This window comes from Bacillus rossius (assembly GCF_032445375.1).
Source record: "Bacillus rossius redtenbacheri isolate Brsri chromosome 9 unlocalized genomic scaffold, Brsri_v3 Brsri_v3_scf9_1, whole genome shotgun sequence".
Taxonomy (NCBI): domain Eukaryota; kingdom Metazoa; phylum Arthropoda; class Insecta; order Phasmatodea; family Bacillidae; genus Bacillus; species Bacillus rossius.
In genome coordinates, this window is record NW_026962012.1 from 18,274,768 (window position 1) to 18,302,702 (window position 27,935).

The 27,935-nt window shown below is 44.3% G+C and overlaps 2 protein-coding genes across 2 annotated transcripts in view; one reads left to right on the forward strand and one right to left on the reverse strand.

Annotated features, from left to right (window-relative positions):
* Positions 1–27,935, reverse strand: part of LOC134542602 (protein cortex-like) — a 102,129-nt gene that overhangs the window by 54,766 nt on the left and 19,428 nt on the right. Inside the window, exons 2-4 of the mRNA XM_063386982.1 lie at positions 21,553–21,678; positions 10,366–10,576; positions 393–583 (exon numbers count right to left, since the gene is read on the reverse strand). Coding sequence (XP_063243052.1) covers positions 393–583; positions 10,366–10,576; positions 21,553–21,678 — 528 coding nt within the window. The remainder of the gene's footprint in view (positions 1–392; positions 584–10,365; positions 10,577–21,552; positions 21,679–27,935) is intronic.
* On the forward strand, positions 615–4,761 carry LOC134542699 (uncharacterized). The gene is given in 3 exon segments (XM_063387165.1): positions 615–752; positions 4,174–4,317; positions 4,627–4,761. Coding segments are annotated over 3 exon segments (417 nt in total).

Sequence of the window (27,935 nt, forward strand, 5' to 3'; positions counted from 1 at the left end):
ATGTTTTTTCTTGAAACCCAAAATTCACCACATTTTCTCTATTTATATATAAATTAAAGCTCTTGAGCCTTAAAGTTCAGACACCTGCAAGTAATCGTGCCCCTTAAACTAAAATTTGTAAGCGCCTAATCAAGTATAGGTGGCAACAATTATGGGGTTGAAGTTTTCCATTCTCAGATATGATATTGCTTTAGAATGTACGGCTGTATGAGGAAATATTAAGATATAGATTTATGATAGGTAATTTTCCCAAAGTCAATAAGAAAAATAAAAACCTGGCCAGACCCACAGAAAACGAAGTTTTATGCGAGAATAAAGGTCATAAAGTTTTAAATATTGGACCAAAACAGAAAGGAATAAAACTAAAACAAACAGCAGTTGACGTGCTGCACCTGTATGGCGGAGATAGTGTTCGCGACAGCCAGTAGGTCCCCGAGTGGGTTGAACAGCACGCAGGAGCCGTGGCCATCGCAGAACCTGGTCAGCTGCTCTGTGGACGCGGCGTTCAGGTCGCACAAGAAGACGGAGCGCTGCAGAGCGGCCGCCAGGATACCACCCGCGCCCCAGTCCAGTATGTGCACATCTGGAACACAAGCCACGCGAAGCCATGAAGCATGGTTGGACAGAATCACAGAGCCCTGAAGATGAGCAGACAGGATGGTATCCGTACCGCGGACTGGGGTGTTCCCGACTGCAACATGAGCCACACAAAGTCATCAAGTGTAGTTGGACAGGATCAGAAAATGCTGCAGGTAAGCAGGAAGTTGCCAACCGTGCTCCAGTCTAGGATGTTCACGACTGCCACATCAGTCACAGGAAGTCGTCAAGTGTGGTTGAAACCAGATGACCGAATGTTGCAGGTTGCAACCCGTGCCATAGTCTTATGATATTCATGTATTCAACATGAGCCACACCAAAATAAAAGCCATAACGAGTGGTTGGTCAGGATCACAGAGCACTGTAGGGGCAAGATTGAATTTGTTAAATATTTTGACTATCCCAGGTAACACTATGGTTTCAAAGAAGGTGTTACTTGCAAAAACAAATATTTATTCCTTTTTTATATAAACTGTTAACAATGTGTTTATATATTAAAGATAATAAACAGTAAATAAAATATTTTTTTCCCACCATCTTAAAATTTGAGGAAATAAATTAACTAATAAACAAGCATTATTTTTTTCTTATATTTATTTCGTGTCTTTGTAGTTGCATTTATATCAATAATGGCTGTGACAATACTTTTTTTTTACTGTCACTGTGAAGATTTAAATCAAGGATAATAATTTAATTCATCAATAAATTTCTAACAGATAACTTGGAGTAATCTATTAGTAGAACCAGGTGTAAAACTTTCTGTGAAATAGTGACCTTTGAAAAGCAATTGCATTAACGAAACTGAACGTATTAATTCACAAAACAATAATTACACCCCACTCACACCCCAGTCTAGAATGTAAATGACAGCAACAAGAGCCATACAAAATCACGAAGGATGGCTAGACAGGGTCATAGAGATGCAGGTAAGCAGGCAGGATGCCACCTGTTGAAAGTCTAGAATGTCTACATTTACTGCATTAAACAAGAAGACATGGAGTTTGGTTGGATGAAACCCAGAGCACTGCAAGTTAGAAGGCAAGTTGCCACCTGTTCTACTGCCTGGGATATTAACATCTGCTACATTAGCCAGTATAAACCTTCGAGGTTGGTTGGAAAATACCATGAGCACCGCAGTTTAGCAGGCATAATGCTACATGTGCTACATTCTAAGAAGTTTACATCTGCTGCATGAGCCACAAGAAGCTATTGAGGTAGGTTGGAAGATATACATAGCACTGCAGATTAGCAGGCATATTGCAACATTTGCTGTATTCGAGTATATTTGCACCTGATGCATGAGCCACTCAAATCCAAGGTGGTTGGTTTGAAGAAACTTTGAAATCTGCTGGTTAGCAGGCAGGATACCACCTGTGCTACAAACTAGCATGTTTATTATTGATACTCAAATCACACGAAGCAATGTAGGTTGGTTGGAAGCAACCCAGAGCACTGCACGTTAGCAGGAAAGATGCCACTGGTACTAGAGTCTAGTAAGTTTACATCAGCAACATGCATGATTAGAAGCCATAGAGGTTGGTTTGAAATTAACCCAGAGCACTTTAGGTTAGCAGTCAGGATGCAACCTGGCTACAGTCAAGGATGTTTACATTCCCTACATTATAAAGATCGCAAACTTTCGCGACCATTGTGTGGAGTTACTTGGCTTCTATGCGGCTACAATACAGAAGCCAAGCAACTCCATTCCTTACAGGAGCCATAAGAAGCTATAGTGTTTGGTGGGAAGAAACCCCGAGCACTGCAAGTTAGCAGGCCAGTTGCCACCTGTACTAGAGTCTAGGATGTTTATAGTAGGCGAGCCCATGAGGCTAAATGGGGATTAGCTCGAGCGTCATGGGAACCTCTTGGATTTTGAAGATTAGATGATAGGAAGAATAAAAGGTTATATAATGTTTTCTCTTTCAGAGGTGGGGGAAGCGTCTACAAGTTTTCAAAAATGAAAAATAAACCATCACATAGAAATACTTGAGTGTCAGATATTGATAGTTTAGGCACCCCAACGTATCTCCGATATCAAAAATATACGAATCTGCTGACTTGCTTGGTGGGGGTGGCCATCCAGAAGGGTAGAAAACTTAAGAAAAAAATTATTTGAGCGCGTCAGATATCCAGAGGGGATGTTAAGTGAACACTAAAAATGCTCCCATTCAAAAGACTGACGATTCGGAAGTAATACAACCTCGTGGCGAATTTTTGAAAATACAAAAAAAAATCGCCATATTTAAATACTAGAGCGTATCAGATTTTTATGCAGATGGTTCAGATTGATGTCCCAGTCGTGCTAACTTAGAATCTGACGGCTACCAAATTTTTTTTATGAATTTTTTTTTCAATAACCATGAAATGTGACAAATAAAAGCACGAAAAATTAAATATATATTTAGAAATATAATTTAATTAAAAACATTTAAATAAAATATAATTGTTGAATTTTTTTTTAATCTTCGCCATTCGAGAATTATCGTCGTATTGCAAATCTACTGATTCAATTGGGTCGTCGATATTAACTGCAGTTTACGTATTTGTAATAAGAAATAGTTATAACACTTAATATTTAATTTATTCAATGAAAAGCATGATATTAAAGTATTAAAAAGAAATATACCTAAAATCAGAAGTATCTCCTAGAATAACTGGTGTTATGACATCTTCACAGGCTTCTGGTAGGTGATTACCAACCAACCAGGTGCGAAAGAGTCAGAAATAGGGAAAAAGGGAAAGTGAAAGAGAGGCGTGGAGTGGGAAATAATACATGCTTTACCCCAGCTGCACGGACTAAATTTTTTAGACGATTTTTTTTTTTACTTCGGCTTATGGAAATGGGGAGTATATTTTTCCCGTTATTTTATAATTATTTCCTTAAAAAAAATCCACTACGCTCAAGAATGTCAAGACCACTTTTTTTTTGCAAGTTTGTGACCCTCCCACTTCTTTAGGTTAAGCTCAAATCGTCAGATTATTGAAATGCATAATTTTCAGATAGTAATTAACCAACCTTAACTTAATCTGACGCGCTTGAGTATTTCTGACGATCGTTTTTTTTTTACTATTCTGATGGGTGCCCTAGACGCACGCTTATATATGGTGGAGGTACTCGACAGGATGCAAGGTATCCTCCCTAATGTTCATCTGCTGCGCTCGAGTAAATACCAAAATTCCCTATTGGGCTTCCCTACTATTACATCTGCTGTGTGACAATGTGTATTGCCGCGAGACTTTTATTTATATATCGACACGAAGGGTGTGTTAGAAAGCATAACTAACTTTACGTATTACTTGTGGTAGAAAACCATACATGGTATCGTGAGAGGTAGGAGAGAGACAGAGAGAGAGATAGAGACTGAAGTGACTGAAGGAGACTGAAGAGAGAGAGAAGAAGAGAGAGAGAAAAGAGAGAGAGAGAAAAGAGAGAGAGAGAAAAGAGAGAGAGAGAAAAGAGAGAGAGAAAAGAAAGAGAGAGAAAAGAGAGAGAAGAAAGAGAGAAGGAAGCGAGAAGAGAAGAAAGAGAGAAGCGAGAAAGAAGCGAGAGAGAGAAGCGAGAGAGAAGCGAGAGAGAGAAGAGAGAGAGAAGAGAGAGAGAAGAGAGAGAGAAGAGAGAGAGAAGCGAGAGAGAAGCGAGAGAGAAGCGAGAGAGAAGCGAGAGAGAAGCGAGAGAGAAGAGAGAGAGAAAAGAAGAGAGAGAGAGAAAAGAGAGAGAGAGAGAAAAGAGAGATTGAGAGAAAAGAGAGATTGAGAGAAAAGAGAGATTGAGAGAAAAGAGAGATTGAGAGAAAAGAGAGATTGAGAGAAAAGAGAGATTGAGAGAAAAGAGAGATTGAGAGAAAAGAGAGATTGAGAGAAAAGAGAGATTGAGAGAAAAGAGAGATTGAGAGAAAAGAGAGATTGAGAGAAAAGAGAGATTGAGAGAAAAGAGAGATTGAGAGAAAAGAGAGATTGAGAGAAAAGAGAGATTGAGAGAAAAGAGAGATTGAGAGAAAAGAGAGATTGAGAGAAAAGAGAGATTGAGAGAAAAGAGAGATTGAGAGAAAAGAGAGATTGAGAGAAAAGAGAGATTGAGAGAAAAGAGAGATTGAGATAAAAGAGAGATTGAGAGAAAAGAGAGACGATAGAGAAGAAGAGACGATAGAGAAGAAGAGACGATAGAGAAGAAGAGAAGATAGAGAAGAAGAGAAGAGAGAGTTGTGGGGGGAGAGAGTTGTGGGGGGAGAGAGTTGTGGGGGGGAGAGAGTTGTGGGGGGAGAGAGTTGTGGTGGGAGAGAGTTGTGGTGGGAGAGAGTTGTGGGGGGAGAGAGTTGTGGGGGGAGAGAGTTGTGGGGGGAGAGAGTTGTGGGGGGAGAGAGTTGTGGGGGGAGAGAGTTGTGGGGGGAGAGAGTTGTGGGGGGAGAGAGTTGTGGGGGAGAGAGTTGTGGGGGGAGAGAGTTGTGGGGGGAGAGAGTTGTGGGGGGAGAGAGTTGTGGGGGGAGAGAGTTGTGGGGGGAGAGAGTTGTGGGGGGAGAGAGTTGTGGGGGGAGAGAGTTGTGGGGGGAGAGAGTTGTGGGGGGAGAGAGTTGTGGGGGGAGAGAGTTGTGGGGGGAGAGAGTTGTGGGGGGAGAGAGTTGTGGGGGGAGAGAGTTGTGGGGGGAGAGAGTTGTGGGGGGAGAGAGTTGTGGGGGGAGAGAGTTGTGGGGGGAGAGAGTTGTGGGGGGAGAGAGTTGTGGGGGGAGAGAGTTGTGGGGGGAGAGAGTTGTGGGGGGAGAGAGTTGTGGGGGGAGAGAGTTGTGGGGGGAGAGAGTTGTGGGGGGAGAGAGTTGTGGGGGGAGAGAGTTGTGGGGGGAGAGAGTTGTGGGGGGAGAGAGTTGTGGGGGGAGAGAGTTGTGGGGGGAGAGAGTTGTGGGGGGAGAGAGTTGTGGGGGGAGAGAGTTGTGGGGGGAGAGAGTTGTGGGGGGAGAGAGTTGTGGGGGGAGAGAGTCGTGGGGGGAGAGAGTCGTGGGGGGAGAGAGTCGTGGGGTGAGAGAGTCGTGGGGTGAGAGAGTCGTGGGGTGAGAGAGTCGTGGGGTGAGAGAGTCGTGGGGTGAGAGAGTCGTGGGGTGAGAGAGTCGTGGGGTGAGAGAGTCGTGGGGGGAGGGAGTCGTGGGGGGAGGGAGTCGTGGGGGGAGGGAGTCGTGGGGGGAGGGAGTCGTGGGGGGAGGGAGTCGTGGGGGGTGGGAGTCGTGGGGGGTGGGAGTCGTGGGGGGTGGGAGTCGTGGGGGGTGGGAGTCGTGGGGGGTGGGAGTCGTGGGGGGTGGGAGTCGTGGGGAGAGGGAGTCGTGGGGAGAGGGAGTCGTGGGGAGAGGGAGTCGTGGGGAGAGGGAGTCGTGGGGAGAGGGAGTCGTGGGGAGAGGGAGTCGTGGGGAGAGGGAGTCGTGGGTGGAGTCGTGGGTGGAGTCGTGGGTGGAGTCGTGGGTGGAGTCGTGTGTGGAGTCGTGGGGGGAGTCGTGGGGGGAGTTGTGGGGGGAGTTGTGGGGGGAGTTGTGGGGGGATTTGTGGGGGGATTTGTGGGGGGATTTGTGGGGGGATTTGTGGGGGTATTTGTGGGGGGAGTTGTGGGGGGAGTTGTGGGGGGAGTTGTGGGGGGAGTTGTGGGGGGAGTTGTGGGGGGAGTTTTGGGGAGGGAGTTGTGGGGGGAGTTGTGGGGGAAGTTGTGGGGGGAGTTGTGGGGGGAGTTGTTGGGGGAGTTGTTGGGGGAGTTGTGGGGGAGTTGTGGGGGAGTTGTGGGGGGAGTTGTGGGGGGAGATGTGGGGGGAGATGTGGGGAGATGTGGGGAGATGTGGGGAGATGTGGGGAGATGTGGGGAGATGTGGGGAGATGTGGGGAGATGGAGGAAATGGAGGAGAGAGAGTCAGAAGTAAGTGACGATGGAGGTTACCGGAGAGCTAAATATTACAGTTTTTTTCTGTAATGGCCAATATAATTTCTATAAGTTTCGTCTTAATTTTTTGTACTTTTGCTTAAATTATATGGCATTTATTGGATTTATTTGTATGAGTCACTTGTTAAAGATAAAGTTAGTGTTTGATTATATTTTCTCATAATGCAAGGTTCAATCTTCTTGCACTTGTGCATTTTCTGCTTCTTCTGTGCTATTAATGTTTGGTGGCCATATTTCTTCCACACTGTGTTATTTTTTTCTTAATTGCTATAAAATATTTTCATTATATGTAGAGAAGAAAGTCTATATATTTGTACTTATTAAATTCACCAAAATTATATTTATTGTACCTGTTAAAGAAGAGATGTATAGCAATTTGTGCCGGAAATTTGGCATTTCGACACCCTTTTAAATTTGTTTTTATATTTTTAATTTTTTTTGGATTTTTTTTTTTAATTTATCTGGTTGATGAAGGGGTGAATTTCTCTTTGTTAGGCCGGTGTATGCCACGTGTTTAAACTTTGTGCCAGTGGACTGAAGCACCTTTCTCAGGGGCCAATCTGATATTTTGCTAGTCTAACGTGGACAAGGGCAGGCCGGTTGAAATTTCTCTCGCCTGCAGTCACGTCACGGGTTTGTAATATTAATTGCCTGCATGACCAAAATTGCATAGAGCAGCTTGTGGGCTGCAAGCTGCTACTTCTTAGAGGCCTGCTGAGAATCGAGTCTCGTCACGAACGGGTCTCCAGTGGACCTCCGTTCCCAGCTTAGTGGCGTTTTCTGTCCACCCTCCACTCTCCCCCCCCCCTTAGTTCTGAGAAATTATGCTAGGAGCAGTGTCCTTATGTGAACCTAGCCAAGACGATGGCCTGCTTAAAGGACATTCTCCCTGGTCCTACAGAGACCTCCACGACATCTAGCGGCAGAAAAAGCTACTTCGGCCCTGGGGGCCAGCGAGCCGAGACTACGCCAGTGACACCTGGCGGCGGTTCAGTTCACCGCCTCCGCTAGTTCCCCTTTAGGCCGCCAGAGCGCACCACCAGCTACGCCATAAGGCACTAAGCTTTCTAGTCGCGTCCTGTTAAAGTCGATTCTTTGTAGCTTCCTGTTACCGCTGGTAGAAAGCGCACATGCCGTGTTGCTGTCACGCCCGCCTCAGACTCCTTCGGATATTTTCGGCTTAGAACCGAACCATCCCCCTCCTTCTCCCTAGGGCCTTAGCGCCCGTTTTAATTAGGAGCGTGGTCCTCATTGAGTGGACTCTGACATTGGCTACTAACCGTGCAGCAGTTCGGGCGAAACTTCTCTCCGTCTCTTGTCGCGGCTACGACGGAAACACTTTCTATTAAGAATGTAGACAGCGGTCTTGAGGGATGTGATCCCATTTGTACAGTAGCCAGTCAGGAGTAGTCATTATAAAAAGTCATGTTTAGTTATTTTTTTTTATTTTACTAAAAATTTGGTTTCTTCCGTGTCATCCGCGGTATCTCGATGCGCGCCATCCTGATGTCGACGCTAGACATCTCGTGAGCCCGGAATCTACACCCTGTTTGGTGAGTTTCTCCTCCCCAAATTCCCGTTTGTTGGCCTTTCGCGCCGACTATGTATGACTGTCTGGAAGCAGGTCTAATTCGTTTTGAATTTGACTTGTGTTTCAGACAGGGTCGAAGTGCTGGGGAGATAAATTGCTCCCAGCTCGTGGTCCTGGACCTCGAACTCCGAGTCACGTTAGAAGAGATCTTTCCCGACCCGACGTCTTACTGCGAAGACCCGGGTGATAATGCAAAATAAACATCTCCCCCATTTCTATCTACGAACTACATTAAAAGAATAAGTAGCCTACCAGCGAGCAGTGATTTAAGAACTTAATCCTCAAGAACATGTAGAATCAAGGAAACTTATTATCTATGTAATCATTGGACGAATCAAATTTTGGTGTGATACTTCAAAATTTTTGTTTATGTAATCGTCGTTTGTTAAAGTTGAATATGTGTTGTTTTAATAATATCGGGCCGGCCCCTTTTCAAATAAGTTAAATATATTGTTAATACCCTTCAATGGGAAAGTTACAAATTGCAAAACAAATGGAAAACCGAATTAATTGTTTACATTTTTAAATAAAACAGGGAACCTATAGATCAAGCTACTTGTGTAGTGTTTATTTATTTATTATATACCTTATTCTCTTTAACGATCCACTAGCTCTCAAGTTGCTTGTGTGTAGGGAGTTCCAAATTGTCTTGTTATCCACCTCGTGCCACCTCTGGTCAATAACTTTAATTTTCCTCAATATTTTTTGATCCCAGCAGTTTCCAAGTTTTTTAATTAATTTTAAATAATTTAATTTTGAGGCACGAGGGGCGTTACAAATTGATTTTTGAAAATTTCACAGATATAGTGTTTGTACTCAAAATAAAAAATCAACCATAATGGTTTTTAATGTTCTGCCACCCTTTTAAGGGTTGTTGCATTAGGTTGATTTCCTCTGGCTTATTTTCCTCTGGTGTTTTTATTTAAATATGTAGGTTAAGCCCTATCTGGGCATACTAGTGTTTATAACTTGTTAAACACAGCTGGAGCTTGCAGCGAGTGTATTGGGACCAGATGGGACGGGCCCCAGCTGCTTGAGAGATTCGAAACCATGGATGTAGGTCGGAAGAAACCAAGAACACTGAGGGTTAGCAGGCAGGATGCCACCTGTACTACAGTCTACATATCCTGCATTAAACAAGAATACATGGAAGTTGGTTGGAGGAAACCCAGAGCATTGTTGATTACTTGTCAGGATGCTAACTGTTTTAAAATATAAAATCTTTACATCAGCTGCATGAATCACGAAGCAATGGAGGATGGTAGGAAGAACCCCAGAGCACTACAGTTTAGCAGTCAGGATTCCACATGTGCTACAGTTAAGGATGTTTACATGTGCTTCATGAACCACACAAAATCAAAAAGTATTTTTGCACATGAACACTCAGGGCTTCAGCTATACAGGCAGAATGTCCCACCCCCACCCCTTCCGACAAACCAATCAATTATGTTCACATCTTCAGCATCAACCACACGAATTAATGGAGGGTGTTTGGAAAAGTTTAAAAATCGCTGTTGTTTCTCTGTCAGGATGCCACCTGTGCCTTAATCTAGGATGTTGAAGTATGCAACATGAGCCATGTGAAGTCATGGAATGGTGTTGGACAAGAAAACAGATCATAGCAGTTAGGCATGCAGGATTACCTCTGAGCATGAAAATACCAAATTTTTATGGTAAATCATTCTGTCAAGTATATAAACATGTAAAATACCTTATATTTAAATATAAACATGATTTTGTTAAGGTTTCGTCAACATATATTTACTTATGTAAGATATATCTTTAAATGGGAAATTTAAATATACATATTGTTACCATTAATGGCATAGAAAGAGTAAGATACTTTTAAGAGTTTATATTTTTAAGCTGGAGGAAAAATTACAATCGTGGCACATCGATAAGAGAATTCCTAATAGAGGCTTATACTGTGACCAATATTAGTGCTGTAATGTTACAATGGCGACAGTAATTTTCTTGATTGTTGTGGTGAGAAGGTAATTTTTTGGTGGATAAATTTCTCTTAGTTTTTTTTTATTGTATCCACCTAGAATCAAATAGAGTACCTAGTTAATATGTGATAAGTATTTTATTTTATTAAAGTATACATATATATTTTAATTAAGTATGTGGATTCTACAATTAATGTTACTTCGAACCAAAAAAATTACACGAAAGTTTATTATGCAAGTATTCTTAATATATTGTTTTGTTAAAATATTATTTCAGCTAAAACTATGCCTATGCAGTAAGGGAAATGAACAGTACTCACGGGGGCTGGGGTCGAAAGCAGGCAGGTCCAGTATTGCATCTGGGCGGGCGATGCACGGTCGGTAGCGAGGCCTCACTGGCCAGGAGTCAGGTCTTGGGACAGGAGGGTTCCTTGAAGTCCCCAGAACCAGCACCCGGCTCTGGAGACCCTCAGGGAACATAACCTGCTCCAGCAGCGAGCGCAGTGCCTCCTGCCTCAAGCGTAGCTTGTCCTACGGAAACCCATGTTCTACCATCGCATATGCCACACTGTAACTGCTGAGGCAGCGAGCATTGTGTCTAGTGCTTCAAGCCCATACTGTCCTACAGACACCGCCACCATCTACCACCTCATATGCTACACAACATGCTGGCGAGACCCTCAGGGAACATAACCTGCTCCAGCAGCGAGCGCAGTGCCTCCTGCCTCAAGCGTAGCTTGTCCTACGGAAACCCATGTTCTACCATCGCATATGCCACACTGTAACTGCTGAGGCAGCGAGCATTGTGTCTAGTGCTTCAAGCCCATACTGTCCTACAGACACCGCCACCATCTACCACCTCATATGCTACACAACATGCTGGCGAGACCCTCAGGGAACATAACCTGCTCCAGCAGCGAGCGCAGTGCCTCCTGCCTCAAGCGTAGCTTGTCCTATGGAAACCCATGTTCTACCATCGCATATGCCACACTGTAACTGCTGAGGCAGCGAGCATTGTGTCTAGTGCTTCAAGCCCATACTGTCCTACAGACACCGCCACCATCTACCACCTCATATGCTACACAACATGCTGGCGAGACCCTCAGGGAACATAACCTGCTCCAGCAGCGAGCGCAGTGCCTCCTGCCTCAAGCGTAGCTTGTCCTACGGAAACCCATGTTCTACCATCGCATATGCCACACTGTAACTGCTGAGGCAGCGAGCATTGTGTCTAGTGCTTCAAGCCCATACTGTCCTACAGACACCGCCACCATCTACCACCTCATATGCTACACAACATGCTGGCGAGACCCTCAGGGAACATAACCTGCTCCAGCAGCGAGCGCAGTGCCTCCTGCCTCAAGCGTAGCTTGTCCTACGGAAACCCATGTTCTACCATCGCATATGCCACACTGTAACTGCTGAGGCAGCGAGCATTGTGTCTAGTGCTTCAAGCCCATACTGTCCTACAGACACCGCCACCATCTACCACCTCATATGCTACACAACATGCTGGCGAGACCCTCAGGGAACATAACCTGCTCCAGCAGCGAGCGCAGTGCCTCCTGCCTCAAGCGTAGCTTGTCCTACGGAAACCCATGTTCTACCATCGCATATGCCACACTGTAACTGCTGAGGCAGCGAGCATTGTGTCTAGTGCTTCAAGCCCATACTGTCCTACAGACACCACCACCATCTACCACCTCATATGCTACACAACATGCTGGCGAGATCCTCAGGGAACATAACCTGCTCCAGCAGCGAGCGCAGTGCCTCCTGCCTCAAGCGTAGCTTGTCCTACGGAAACCCATGTTCTACCATCGCATATGCCACACTGTAACTGCTGAGGCAGCGAGCATTGTGTCTAGTGCTTCAAGCCCATACTGTCCTACAGACACCGCCACCATCTACCACCTCATATGCTACACAACATGCTGGCGAGACCCTCAGGGAACATAACCTGCTCCAGCAGCGAGCGCAGTGCCTCCTGCCTCAAGCGTAGCTTGTCCTACGGAAACCCATGTTCTACCATCGCATATGCCACACTGTAACTGCTGAGGCAGCGAGCATTGTGTCTAGTGCTTCAAGCCCATACTGTCCTACAGACACCGCCACCATCTACCACCTCATATGCTACACAACATGCTGGCGAGACCCTCAGGGAACATAACCTGCTCCAGCAGCGAGCGCAGTGCCTCCTGCCTCAAGCGTAGCTTGTCCTACGGAAACCCATGTTCTACCATCGCATATGCCACACTGTAACTGCTGAGGCAGCGAGCATTGTGTCTAGTGCTTCAAGCCCATACTGTCCTACAGACACCGCCACCATCTACCACCTCATTTGCTACACAACATGCTGGCGAGACCCTCAGGGAACATAACCTGCTCCAGCAGCGAGCGCAGTGCCTCCTGCCTCAAGCGTAGCTTGTCCTACGGAAACCCATGTTCTACCATCGCATATGCCACACTGTAACTGCTGAGGCAGCGAGCATTGTGTCTAGTGCTTCAAGCCCATACTGTCCTACAGACACCGCCACCATCTACCACCTCATATGCTACACAACATGCTGGCGAGACCCTCAGGGAACATAACCTGCTCCAGCAGCGAGCGCAGTGCCTCCTGCCTCAAGCGTAGCTTGTCCTACGGAAACCCATGTTCTACCATCGCATATGCCACACTGTAACTGCTGAGGCAGCGAGCATTGTGTCTAGTGCTTCAAGCCCATACTGTCCTACAGACACCGCCACCATCTACCACCTCATATGCTACACAACATGCTGGCGAGACCCTCAGGGAACATAACCTGCTCCAGCAGCGAGCGCAGTGCCTCCTGCCTCAAGCGTAGCTTGTCCTACGGAAACCCATGTTCTACCATCGCATATGCCACACTGTAACTGCTGAGGCAGCGAGCATTGTGTCTAGTGCTTCAAGCCCATACTGTCCTACAGACACCGCCACCATCTACCACCTCATATGCTACACAACATGCTGGCGAGACCCTCAGGGAACATAACCTGCTCCAGCAGCGAGCGCAGTGCCTCCTGCCTCAAGCGTAGCTTGTCCTACGGAAACCCATGTTCTACCATCGCATATGCCACACTGTAACTGCTGAGGCAGCGAGCATTGTGTCTAGTGCTTCAAGCCCATACTGTCCTACAGACACCGCCACCATCTACCACCTCATATGCTACACAACATGCTGGCGAGACCCTCAGGGAACATAACCTGCTCCAGCAGCGAGCGCAGTGCCTCCTGCCTCAAGCGTAGCTTGTCCTACGGAAACCCATGTTCTACCATCGCATATGCCACACTGTAACTGCTGAGGCAGCGAGCATTCTGTCTAGTGCTTCAAGCCCATACTGTCCTACAGACACCGCCACCATCTACCACCTCATATGCTACACAACATGCTGGCGAGACCCTCAGGGAACATAACCTGCTCCAGCAGCGAGCGCAGTGCCTCCTGCCTCAAGCGTAGCTTGTCCTACGGAAACCCATGTTCTACCATCGCATATGCCACACTGTAACTGCTGAGGCAGCGAGCATTGTGTCTAGTGCTTCAAGCCCATACTGTCCTACAGACACCGCCACCATCTACCACCTCATATGCTACACAACATGCTGGCGAGACCCTCAGGGAACATAACCTGCTCCAGCAGCGAGCGCAGTGCCTCCTGCCTCAAGCGTAGCTTGTCCTACGGAAACCCATGTTCTACCATCGCATATGCCACACTGTAACTGCTGAGGCAGCGAGCATTGTGTCTAGTGCTTCAAGCCCATACTGTCCTACAGACACCGCCACCATCTACCACCTCATATGCTACACAACATGCTGGCGAGATCCTCAGGGAACATAACCTGCTCCAGCAGCGAGCGCAGTGCCTCCTGCCTCAAGCGTAGCTTGTCCTACGGAAACCCATGTTCTACCATCGCATATGCCACACTGTAACTGCTGAGGCAGCGAGCATTGTGTCTAGTGCTTCAAGCCCATACTGTCCTACAGACACCGCCACCATCTACCACCTCATATGCTACACAACATGCTGGCGAGACCCTCAGGGAACATAACCTGCTCCAACAGCGAGCGCAGTGCCTCCTGCCTCAAGCGTAGCTTGTCCTACGGAAACCCATGTTCTACCATCGCATATGCCACACTGTAACTGCTGAGGCAGCGAGCATTGTGTCTAGTGCTTCAAGCCCATACTGTCCTACAGACACCACCACCATCTACCACCTCATATGCTACACAACATGCTGGCGAGATCCTCAGGGAACATAACCTGCTCCAGCAGCGAGCGCAGTGCCTCCTGCCTCAAGCGTAGCTTGTCCTACGGAAACCCATGTTCTACCATCGCATATGCCACACTGTAACTGCTGAGGCAGCGAGCATTGTGTCTAGTGCTTCAAGCCCATACTGTCCTACAGACACCACCACCATCTACCACCTCATATGCTACACAACATGCTGGCGAGATCCTCAGGGAACATAACCTGCTCCAGCAGCGAGCGCAGTGCCTCCTGCCTCAAGCGTAGCTTGTCCTACGGAAACCCATGTTCTACCATCGCATATGCCACACTGTAACTGCTGAGGCAGCGAGCATTGTGTCTAGTGCTTCAAGCCCATACTGTCCTACAGACACCACCACCATCTACCACCTCATATGCTACACAACATGCTGGCGAGATCCTCAGGGAACATAACCTGCTCCAGCAGCGAGCGCAGTGCCTCCTGCCTCAAGCGTAGCTTGTCCTACGGAAACCCATGTTCTACCATCGCATATGCCACACTGTAACTGCTGAGGCAGCGAGCATTGTGTCTAGTGCTTCAAGCCCATACTGTCCTACAGACACCACCACCATCTACCACCTCATATGCTACACAACATGCTGGCGAGATCCTCAGGGAACATAACCTGCTCCAGCAGCGAGCGCAGTGCCTCCTGCCTCAAGCGTAGCTTGTCCTACGGAAACCCATGTTCTACCATCGCATATGCCACACTGTAACTGCTGAGGCAGCGAGCATTGTGTCTAGTGCTTCAAGCCCATACTGTCCTACAGACACCACCACCATCTACCACCTCATATGCTACACAACATGCTGGCGAGATCCTCAGGGAACATAACCTGCTCCAGCAGCGAGCGCAGTGCCTCCTGCCTCAAGCGTAGCTTGTCCTACGGAAACCCATGTTCTACCATCGCATATGCCACACTGTAACTGCTGAGGCAGCGAGCATTGTGTCTAGTGCTTCAAGCCCATACTGTCCTACAGACACCACCACCATCTACCACCTCATATGCTACACAACATGCTGGCGAGATCCTCAGGGAACATAACCTGCTCCAGCAGCGAGCGCAGTGCCTCCTGCCTCAAGCGTAGCTTGTCCTACGGAAACCCATGTTCTACCATCGCATATGCCACACTGTAACTGCTGAGGCAGCGAGCATTGTGTCTAGTGCTTCAAGCCCATACTGTCCTACAGACACCACCACCATCTACCACCTCATATGCTACACAACATGCTGGCGAGACCCTCAGGGAACATAACCTGCTCCAGCAGCGAGCGCAGTGCCTCCTGCCTCAAGCGTAGCTTGTCCTACGGAAACCCATGTTCTACCATCGCATATGCCACACTGTAACTGCTGAGGCAGCGAGCATTGTGTCTAGTGCTTCAAGCCCATACTGTCCTACAGACACCGCCACCATCTACCACCTCATATGCTACACAACATGCTGGCGAGACCCTCAGGGAACATAACCTGCTCCAGCAGCGAGCGCAGTGCCTCCTGCCTCAAGCGTAGCTTGTCCTACGGAAACCCATGTTCTACCATCGCATATGCCACACTGTAACTGCTGAGGCAGCGAGCATTGTGTCTAGTGCTTCAAGCCCATACTGTCCTACAGACACCACCACCATCTACCACCTCATATGCTACACAACATGCTGGCGAGATCCTCAGGGAACATAACCTGCTCCAGCAGCGAGCGCAGTGCCTCCTGCCTCAAGCGTAGCTTGTCCTACGGAAACCCATGTTCTACCATCGCATATGCCACACTGTAACTGCTGAGGCAGCGAGCATTGTGTCTAGTGCTTCAAGCCCATACTGTCCTACAGACACCGCCACCATCTACCACCTCATATGCTACACAACATGCTGGCGAGACCCTCAGGGAACATAACCTGCTCCAGCAGCGAGCGCAGTGCCTCCTGCCTCAAGCGTAGCTTGTCCTACGGAAACCCATGTTCTACCATCGCATATGCCACACTGTAACTGCTGAGGCAGCGAGCATTGTGTCTAGTGCTTCAAGCCCATACTGTCCTACAGACACCACCACCATCTACCACCTCATATGCTACACAACATGCTGGCGAGACCCTCAGGGAACATAACCTGCTCCAGCAGCGAGCGCAGTGCCTCCTGCCTCAAGCGTAGCTTGTCCTATGGAAACCCATGTTCTACCATCGCATATGCCACACTGTAACTGCTGAGGCAGCGAGCATTGTGTCTAGTGCTTCAAGCCCATACTGTCCTACAGACACCACCACCATCTACCACCTCATATGCTACACAACATGCTGGCGAGATCCTCAGGGAACATAACCTGCTCCAGCAGCGAGCGCAGTGCCTCCTGCCTCAAGCGTAGCTTGTCCTATGGAAACCCATGTTCTACCATCGCATATGCCACACTGTAACTGCTGAGGCAGCGAGCATTGTGTCTAGTGCTTCAAGCCCATACTGTCCTACAGACACCACCACCATCTACCACCTCATATGCTACACAACATGCTGGCGAGATCCTCAGGGAACATAACCTGCTCCAGCAGCGAGCGCAGTGCCTCCTGCCTCAAGCGTAGCTTGTCCTATGGAAACCCATGTTCTACCATCGCATATGCCACACTGTAACTGCTGAGGCAGCGAGCATTGTGTCTAGTGCTTCAAGCCCATACTGTCCTACAGACACCACCACCATCTACCACCTCATATGCTACACAACATGCTGGCGAGACCCTCAGGGAACATAACCTGCTCCAGCAGCGAGCGCAGTGCCTCCTGCCTCAAGCGTAGCTTGTCCTATGGAAACCCATGTTCTACCATCGCATATGCCACACTGTAACTGCTGAGGCAGCGAGCATTGTGTCTAGTGCTTCAAGCCCATACTGTCCTACAGACACCACCACCATCTACCACCTCATATGCTACACAACATGCTGGCGAGATCCTCAGGGAACATAACCTGCTCCAGCAGCGAGCGCAGTGCCTCCTGCCTCAAGCGTAGCTTGTCCTATGGAAACCCATGTTCTACCATCGCATATGCCACACTGTAACTGCTGAGGCAGCGAGCATTGTGTCTAGTGCTTCAAGCCCATACTGTCCTACAGACACCACCACCATCTACCACCTCATATGCTACACAACATGCTGGCGAGATCCTCAGGGAACATAACCTGCTCCAGCAGCGAGCGCAGTGCCTCCTGCCTCAAGCGTAGCTTGTCCTATGGAAACCCATGTTCTACCATCGCATATGCCACACTGTAACTGCTGAGGCAGCGAGCATTGTGTCTAGTGCTTCAAGCCCATACTGTCCTACAGACACCACCACCATCTACCACCTCATATGCTACACAACATGCTGGCGAGATCCTCAGGGAACATAACCTGCTCCAGCAGCGAGCGCAGTGCCTCCTGCCTCAAGCGTAGCTTGTCCTATGGAAACCCATGTTCTACCATCGCATATGCCACACTGTAACTGCTGAGGCAGCGAGCATTGTGTCTAGTGCTTCAAGCCCATACTGTCCTACAGACACCACCACCATCTACCACCTCATATGCTACACAACATGCTGGCGAGATCCTCAGGGAACATAACCTGCTCCAGCAGCGAGCGCAGTGCCTCCTGCCTCAAGCGTAGCTTGTCCTATGGAAACCCATGTTCTACCATCGCATATGCCACACTGTAACTGCTGAGGCAGCGAGCATTGTGTCTAGTGCTTCAAGCCCATACTGTCCTACAGACACCACCACCATCTACCACCTCATATGCTACACAACATGCTGGCGAGACCCTCAGGGAACATAACCTGCTCCAGCAGCGAGCGCAGTGCCTCCTGCCTCAAGCGTAGCTTGTCCTACGGAAACCCATGTTCTACCATCGCATATGCCACACTGTAACTGCTGAGGCAGCGAGCATTGTGTCTAGTGCTTCAAGCCCATACTGTCCTACAGATACCACCACCATCTACCACCTCATATGCTACACAACATGCTGGCGAGATCCTCGGGGAATATCATCTGCTACAGCAGCGAACACAGTGTCTCTGGCCTCATTTGCAGATTGTCCTGTGGCAAGCCATCATCCTCTATCACATCAATATGCCACACCACCCACTTCAGAATTCTTCTGGGGAGGCCCTCAGGAAACAATATCTGCTTAAGCAACGAGCATATTGCCTCATGCCTCAAGAGCAGTTTGTCCTATAGTCACTTCCACCAATCACATTTGCCACACCACTTACTGCAGTAACCTGCTGGTAAGGCCTTAAGGAAAAAAATAACTGCTCCTGCCGCAACCGCAACTAGTTCATATCAATCATCATTCTCCACCACCTAATTTACAACACCACACAAATCAGTAACCTACTAAACGAGGCGTTCAGGGAACATTACCAGCTCCAGCAGCGAGAGCAGTACATCCTTCCTAAAGTGTAACTTCTTCATGGCGAACACCACAATTTAGATCACCTCATATGCCACACCAAACTGTACGATAACATGGTTTTCGTTCAGATTTTGTTTATTTATTATTGTGAAATAAAATGTTAGATGTTAAGATATTAATTTGGAAATGTATGAGTTAATTTTAGGCTATATTGTTAATTATGTTTCTACGAGATCCAGCCACGAACAATTTAAACTCTTATTTATATTACATCAACAATAGACATAACGGCATTTCCATCACATAAGTTTGCAATCTATCCTGAACAGAACACATTTTAAAATTATTTTATGTTATTTTGCTATTTAACTGTCATTTATTGTAAGTTTATTAATTAATATTATTTATCTGTATCTTGCTGCATAGGTACATGTGTACGAAGGCCGCCAGATATGGCCTTACAGCAGCCAATCAGCAACCAGAGTTTAAGTTGACAATAAGACTTTTGTTCAACAAGGAGGAAGTATTAGAATAGAAAAAAAAATGTCTGAGGCGTACATCGTAAGGCTTAGCCCGACGCCGCCGTGTAGAAATTTTTATATTACATATAATATTTAATACATGTTGTGATAATATATTGTGCCCAACTGTAAGTGTTCGCCTCAGGCGAGCTCTGAGAAACGAGGTGCCCTGTGAAGCTGCAGATATAAGCTGTCCTGATCACGGCGGCCGGCGGGGTGAATTTCAATCGCCGGTCGTGCACTAAGGCAGGGAAAATCCGAAGCGAGAAGCTAGCCCTGCAAAGAGTAGACAAAATCTCAGGTACGGCGCTGGGAATGGCTCGAGGAACTAGCCGAACAAAAATTAAATGGGAGTGTACAGTGGGGTTAAAATGTTTAAATTATAGTTTTACTGCTAAAATTATGGTTCAAATTCAAATTCAAAGATTTGTGCCAAAAATCGCTATTGGCTGTACAATATCCCTTCGAGTGTTTCATTATCAAATCTTCATGGCACTTGTTTACCGCGATGTGTCTTGCATGACTGTCAATTTGAACAAAATTTAAGGGGAAAAAAAGTCAATAACTGACATATATCCTCAAATACTCAATAGTAAGAACAAAATCACAATTATATTGCAGATAGAATTTACTGGAAAACTTACAAGTTATGCAATATGCGCATGTCATGTTTACATCAATAACCGTAGTACATTTAAAAACCTAAAAATTTTTCTAATGTTGTAACCCCGGGTCTCCGACTATAAAAAAATTTTAATAAAAACATTAATTTCAGGAAGTTAAAAGCTCTGGTATTTATTTTATGTTTGTTACATGTTGTAATTTGATATATATTTAAGTTGTATTTGGGCAGTGTAAAAATTATATTTGTAATTTTGGTGATTATCGAGCCTTGCGCTTTTAGATTCTTACAGAAGATTTATTTATTTTTATTGTAATTTTATAAATAGTTTTTAGTGCGTAAGTATATTATAGGAAGTATTTTTAATGACAAATTTAGTCTTAATATTTTACATGTAGTATAATATAAATTTATAGTTCACATTTGATATTATTATAAAACATAATATTTTTTACAGGTTTGCTTGCGAGTCGCGTGCTATTCCTCCAGGGAGGAAAGGGAAGTAGAAAGCTGAAAAAACCCCACGTTTTCGGCAAGGAAGGAGAAAATGGTGAGACCGGCCAGGCATGATGGATGATGGCGTGGGGACATTTTCCACGGCGTGGTTCGGAACTTATTTAATTTTGTGTATCAGCAATTCTGGAATATCGCCTGAAACATTTCAAGAATATTTATGCGGTGTTCCACGTATGTACAACCGGCGGCATGCTCTTCATGTTGACTGGTATGTTTCTGGAGCTGTCATACATTGCTCGAGATGGACAATACAAGCAGTACTCATCAGAGTCCTCATAAGATGATGTCAGTCTTGTTTAGAGAGGATAGTTTTAAACTATTGGCGGTGTCAGTAATTTGGAAACACGCTGAATCAAAGACCCGTTTTTTTTAATAAGTTCCTACTGTTTAAAGGTTCCCCGATTTGACAGAAAATAGCGTGATGTGCGCAAGGTAAAAATATTCACTGAATTGAGAGGAGTGTGTAGAATGGTTTTGGTGCGATTAACTGTTACAAAGTAATGTATATATTCTGAGAAATTCTGAGATTTTTTCAAACCCACACGAACTTTAGAAAGTTAATTGAATAAGCTATCATTTTTGGGCCTGTTTTTTTTTTCATTCGTAATAGTTCGTATTAAAAGATTGGTAAATACATCTTTATTTTGGGAATACTTTTTACCAAATAGTTTTTTTCATCAGATGATACAATGCACTAAAATTTTGCGATGATGGCAAATGTATGGGAGTGGCAAATACAAAACATTTTTATGGCAGCATTCAAGCAAAATGCAATTTTATTTGGGCATAACTGGATTTTATATCAACTTGCTTATGCTTAATTTAAAAACATTAAGCTGGTTGTAATAATTACAGAAGTCTCAGTCATAGTTGATAGAATATTGCAATATTTCTTACAGTATAAATGAAAATATGTTTACTACTTTCGTGAATTGTAAGGCTTTAAGAAATTACAAATTGTTCAACCAAATACAAAAAATGAATAACATGTTAAAAGTTTTCTTCGGCCAACAACTGAAATGTACCAGGTACATCCTGAAAAATATTTACAGCGTATATTAAATTTTAAATGTTTTTAATGCAAATGAATGCAATAAAACTATTGAAATAAATAAAACAAACTAGATTATTCGAATTAACTATAGGGCTATAAAGAGTTGAAGATTAAAAATCGCAGGCCGCGATGCTTACCTTGCTTATTATGTCGTCGTCCTCGGCAGAGTCGTGACTGAGCAGGTGTCTCGAAGCGGACATGTCCATATCGCTGCGCCGTGGGATGAAGCGGTCTGTGTGACGGGTCAGCGGCTTGCTGGGGAGCTGCGCAAGTTCACGCACGCATGTACATACTCCAATACATGCTCACAAACAGTTGCGGTGTCTTTTTGCTGGTCAAACCCATACATAACTAAGTCCACACATGCTCACAAATAGCTGTAAAAACCGGCCTTGTTGGGTAACCATGCCAACTACCTCACTCAGTTCTTACTTCACACGTGCTCTTTCATACATTTGAACATCCGATAGCCGGAAGACACAAACACAAACACCACCACAACGCATGACCACCACCACCACAGTAGTATAGTTTTGGGGCTCCTGGGACTGGGTTCTGAGTGCGGAGCCAAAGCCAACATCCATCTTGGATTTGTGACGTCACGATGGCCATCTGATCCGACGTATTGAATTCCGCCATTTTGTTTTCTATAACTTTCCGCCAATTTGAATGATGTCACTTTGGTAATTTTTGTTAAGGCCACCTTCTTGAAAATCCGTAAATTCTATGCAAGAAAGTCGAGGAGAATTTTAAAATTCATAAAAAAATTAAATTAATAAAAATATTAAAAAAACACCATTGCACATTTCGTTACAGTCACCATCTTGAATTCTAGAAATTTTGCACATTTCATTACATCTGCCATCTTGGACATGAATGACATAATCGTGGCGCATTCCGTTATGGACACCATCTTGGATTACAGATCGTTGCACTTTTCGTTATGCTCGCCATCTTAAAAATCCTTAATTTTTAAGCTAGAATTTTTTTAAAAATTAAAAAATTCATAAAAATTATTAAATAATCAAAAATATATATTTAAAACAGGCACTTACGTCCTTGGTTTGAACCTGGTGAGGACAAAAATAAAAAATGACAAAATATCATACCTCCACAGAAGCCATCGGCTGACTAACCTCTCACCACTAATGCCAAGGTTTAGGTATATTACGTCAGCCTGTATGACGCAATGTCCACCATTTTGTTTTAGTCTGCTGGAGTCCACCATCTTGTTTTCGTCTGCTAGTGTGTCATGTTAATTTAATTTTTACCTGCTAGAGTGAAGTATTAATTTATTATTACTGAGGTGCCCACCATCTGGAAATTAGGAAGCCTTCTTGGAAATTTGTATTTATTGACCTATAAATTCGGGAAAAATTCCAAAATTCATTGAAAAAATCTCAATTTACTGATTGAATCGATACAGGGTTCAATTCTTACACGTGGAATAAAAAAATGTAATTTAATTATAAATATCACAAATGTAACAGATTACAGAAATAAAATACCACAAGTTCTTTTACAAACATACAATTTATTACATAAATTCTACACTACTAAAAGTAAAAAAAAAACACAAGTAAATTACTAAATAGTAGGTATATATAGTTCATCCTGGCGCACCGGTGGGTGGTGGGGGATCCGGGGATCCGCGGCAGCTACCTTAAGGCTTCGCTTCATCAGCCATGTTGGATTATGTCACTTCCGCCGGCCATGCACTCTCGAAAAAGTGTCCCGTTACGTTCATCAGCCATGTACGAACGAAAAAATGTCCCGTTACGTTCATCAGCCATGTACGCACGAAAAAATGTCCCGTTACGACGGACAGACCAGCTCGCCAGGACGTCTCGCTATGAAAAGTATTAGGCGGTAATAAACAGCCAGGAGGTAACGAATATAAGCCTACTTCTACACGTGTTATGAACGCCGGATACATACGGCCAGGCAACCGTGTGTTTTGGCGCGCTCTACTTCCACGACGCGCAACAGCACCGGCAAGTTTTTATTACTACCTCCTCTCAAGTTCTGATCTCCTAATACTTCACAGCAGAGAAGCGCTGTTGGTCGGAGCCCGTAGGTACTTCCTTCGCACGCCTAACCTAACCTAACCTAACCTAAACTAACCTCACCTAACCTAATCCATATGCTAATCTATGCTAACCTAACCTAACCTAACCTAAACTAAACTAAATTAACCTCACCTAACCTAATCCATATGCTAATCTATGCTAACCTAACCTAACCTAACCTAACCTAAACTAACCTAACCTAACCTAACCTAACCTAAACTAACCTAACCTAACCTAACCTAACCTAACCTAATCCATATGCTAATCTATGCTAACCTAACCTAACCTAACCTAACCTAATCCATATGCTAATCTATGCTAACCTAACCTAACCTAACCTAACCTAATCCATATGCTAATCTATGCTAACCTAACCTAACCTAACCTAAACTAAACTAAAATAAACTAAACTAAACTAAACTAAACTAAACTAAACTAAACTAAACTAAACTAAACTAAACTAAACTAAACTAAACTAAACTAAACTTAACCTAACCTAACCTAACCTAACCTAACCTAACCTAATCCATATGCTAATCTATGCTAACCTAACCTAACCTAACCTAAACTAAACTAACCTAACCTAACCTAACCTAATCCATATGCTAATCTATGCAAACCTAACCTAACCTAAACTAAACTAAACTAAACTAACCTAACCTAATCCATATGCTAATCTATGCTAACCTAACCTAACCTAACCTAATCCATATGCTAATCTATGCTAACCTAACCTAATCCATGCCAATCTATGCTAATCCATGTCAATCTATGCCAATCCGTATGCCAATCTATGCTAATTCGTATACCAATCTATGCTAACCTGTATGCCAATCTATGCTAATCCGTATGTCAATCTATGCTAATCCATATGTTAATCCATGCTAATCCATTTGCCATTTTGTATTTCTAGTAATTTCCACCAACTTCGAATCATGTCGTCACCATTGCAATTTTCGTTACGGTCGCCATCTTGAAAATCCGCAATTTTTATGTTAGAAAATCTGGAAAAATTTTAAAAATCATTAAAAAAATTAAATAATCGAATTAAATAAAAATCTTAAAAACCACTGTTGCAGTTATTGTTACGGTCGACATCTTGGATTATATAAATGTTGCATATTTCGTTACACCCGCCATCTTGGTTGAGTACCATATCATTCTTACACTTTTCGTTAAGACCGCCATATTGGGTCCTCTTAATGTTACAATTATCGTTATGGTCGCCATCTTTAAATTTAGACACCATCTTGAAAATCTTTATTTATTATACGATTTTAATGAAAAAAAAGGTTCAAAATTCATCAAAAAATTAACTTAATAGAATTCTGTTTATATCGATTCCCGTCCTTGATTCGAAACCGGCGAGGGCAAAAAATATAAAATCAACAGATCCTTCCTCCACAGAAGCCACCTTCAGACTGACCTACCTCCACCAATAACAAGGTATTTACCATCAGCTGGTATGATGTCACCACACCTTTGACCTTGACCTTGACCTTTGACCTTGACCTTGAAATTTAACCTTAACCTTGAAATTTGACCTCGACATTGATCTTTGACTTTGACCTTGATGTCCATCACGGATCCGTCATTTTATGTTCAGTACATGCTAGCGGTCATTGCCACCATCATGTTTTCGTCTGCTGGAGGTCACCATATTGTGTGTACTTGTCTTACCATCATGCAAATTCTATTCTAACATGCTACAGTGCAGTAATAATTTATTATTGCTGAGGTGTCCACCATCTTGAAATTTGACCGCCATGTTGAAATCATGTAATTATTTAGTTAGAAATGCGGGAAAAATTCCAATAGTCTCCGAAAAAATCAATTATTAATTTACAAATTGAATCGATGGATCCATGTCCACGGTTAGATTCTTGACCAGTGACAGTTGTAACTAATTATTAAATAAATTTTAAATTCTTTTTTCCGTTACCTTTCGCGGAGTTTATTAATCATAAGTCAATATACCTAACCAAAGAATTAATACAGTGACGATAAGCCTATCATGAAAGTCTAATTTTTGAATAATCTGAATAACCTATAAGCCGTTCATGTACAAAACCGCACATAAAGAACAATTGTCTTCAGTCCATGAGACCGAGTCATGTCATTATCAGACGTATAGGCTAGTCATTTCAGGACCACATGACCTTCGTCGTTAGCTAATTATATTCAATTAATCCATCGTGACATTTTTATACATTCTAAAGGAGCAAGTAACCTTGAAAAATATTTTAGTAACACCAAGAGGTGATAAACTAGTAAATATTCAATCACTACATTTTGTACTACGCGCAATCAACAAAAAGGAAGCACCATCAACGAAAAGACAGCACCACCAACGAAAAGGCAGCACCGACTACGAAAAGGCAGCACATTTGGAAGCACCGACTACGAAAAGGCAGCACATTTGGCAGCACCGACAACGAAAAGGCAGCACATTTGGAAGCACCGACAACGAAAAGGCAGCACATTTGGAAGCACCATCATCGAAAAGGCAGCACATTTGGAAGCTCCATCAACAAAAAAAGGCAAAAAGGAAGCACAAGTTACGAGATCTAAGTCTTAGTTAGAAATCAGAATACAAGAAATAAAAACATTAAATTCTTATAATTTAAATTATTTATTTTATTGCTTTACATTATACAAATGCAAGTAAAACAAGCCATTATTGTATGTAGCCAGCATTCCTCAGTTCCTTGAGTATGAAGGATATTTCTTTGATGCACGAATAGTTTCCTGCACAAAGCGAACCATGTAAAAGTCTTAGCCGGTCAACCAATATGTTTGGATCTTTCCATGATGTGTAATCAATCTCTTCTACCACCATCTTCCTTGCACCTTTATAAATATTACGATCTCTGGTGTCTTCCGTTTTACCACCAACCTCAGGGTAACTTTCATGTTTGAGACGGTGATCATCACAAGCTTGATCAAATTTATTTAATATATCACGTCGTTTCCACCGTTTCGGTCTCAGGACACCGCCACATTCTTCGATCTTGGCAGCTTTAGGTGTTTCATCATAGTCTATGTCTTTGTCAACAGCCTCAGAGTCACTGTAACATCACACGGAAAAGTTCAGAACTCCAATTCGCTGTGAAACCTTTCTCAAAGACACCTTTCTGCTTGGAGATTCTCACAATGTCACCAACATTAGCTTTATGCTTGCGTGTATCTTTCTTATTCGTGTTGGTGAATACAGTCCCAAGCAGACGATCATCCTTTACATCTGTCGATGGTACATCCTCTATCGAGTACGACGTTAAAGTCGGTAAAGATGCCATCGAAGTCTCAAGAACAGGCAGTTACGCGACTTATGCACCAGAAGAAACAAACTAGGTGATCCGTACACCGTCGACGGCAGTAACAAATTGGGCGTCCTGCTGTCTAGGACTCGTTTTTATACATTAACCGGTTTGAATAATACGCTAGTCAAATCAAGAACAATTTACTAAAATACTAGAGTCAAAAAAACATTAAAAAAATAGAAGTACCATCAACAAAAAAGGCAGCAAATTTGGAAGCACCGACTACGAAAAGGCAGCACATTTGGAAGCACCGACAACGAAAAGGCAGCACATTTGGCAGCACCGACAACGAAAAGGCAGCACATTTGGAAGCACCGACTACGAAAAGGCAGCACATTTGGAAGCACAGACTACGAAAAGGCAGCACATTTGGAAGCACCGACTACGAAAAGGCAGCACATTTGGAAGCACAGACTACGAAAAGGCAGCACATTTGGAAGCACCGACTAAGAAAAGGCAGCACATTCGGCAGCACCGACAACGAAAAGGCAGCACATTTGGCAGCACCGACAACGAAAAGGCAGCACATTCGGCAGCACCGACAACGAAAAGGCAGCACATTTGGCAGCACCGACAACGAAAAGGCAGCACATTTGGAAGCACCGACTACGAAAAGGCAGCACATTTGGAAGCACCGAATACGAAAAGGCAGCACATTTGACAGCACCGACAACGAAAAGGCAGCACATTTGGCAGCACCGACAACGAAAAGGCAGCACATTTGGAAGCACCGACTACGAAAAGGCAGCACATTTGGCAGCACCGACAACGAAAAGGCAGCACATTTGGAAGCACCGACAACGAAAAGGCAGCACATTTGGAAGCACCATCATCGAAAAGGCAGCACATTTGGAAGCTCCATCAACAAAAAAAGGCAAAAAGGAAGCACAAGTTACGAGATCTAAGTCTTAGTTAGAAATCAGAATACAAGAAATAAAAACATTAAATTCTTATAATTTAAATTATTTATTTTATTACTTTACATTATACAAATGCAAGTAAAACAAGCCATTATTGTATGTAGCCAGCATTCCTCAGTTCCTTGAGTATGAAGGATATTTCTTTGATGCACGAATAGTTTCCTGCACAAAGCGAACCATGTAAAAGTCTTAGCCGGTCAACCAATATGTT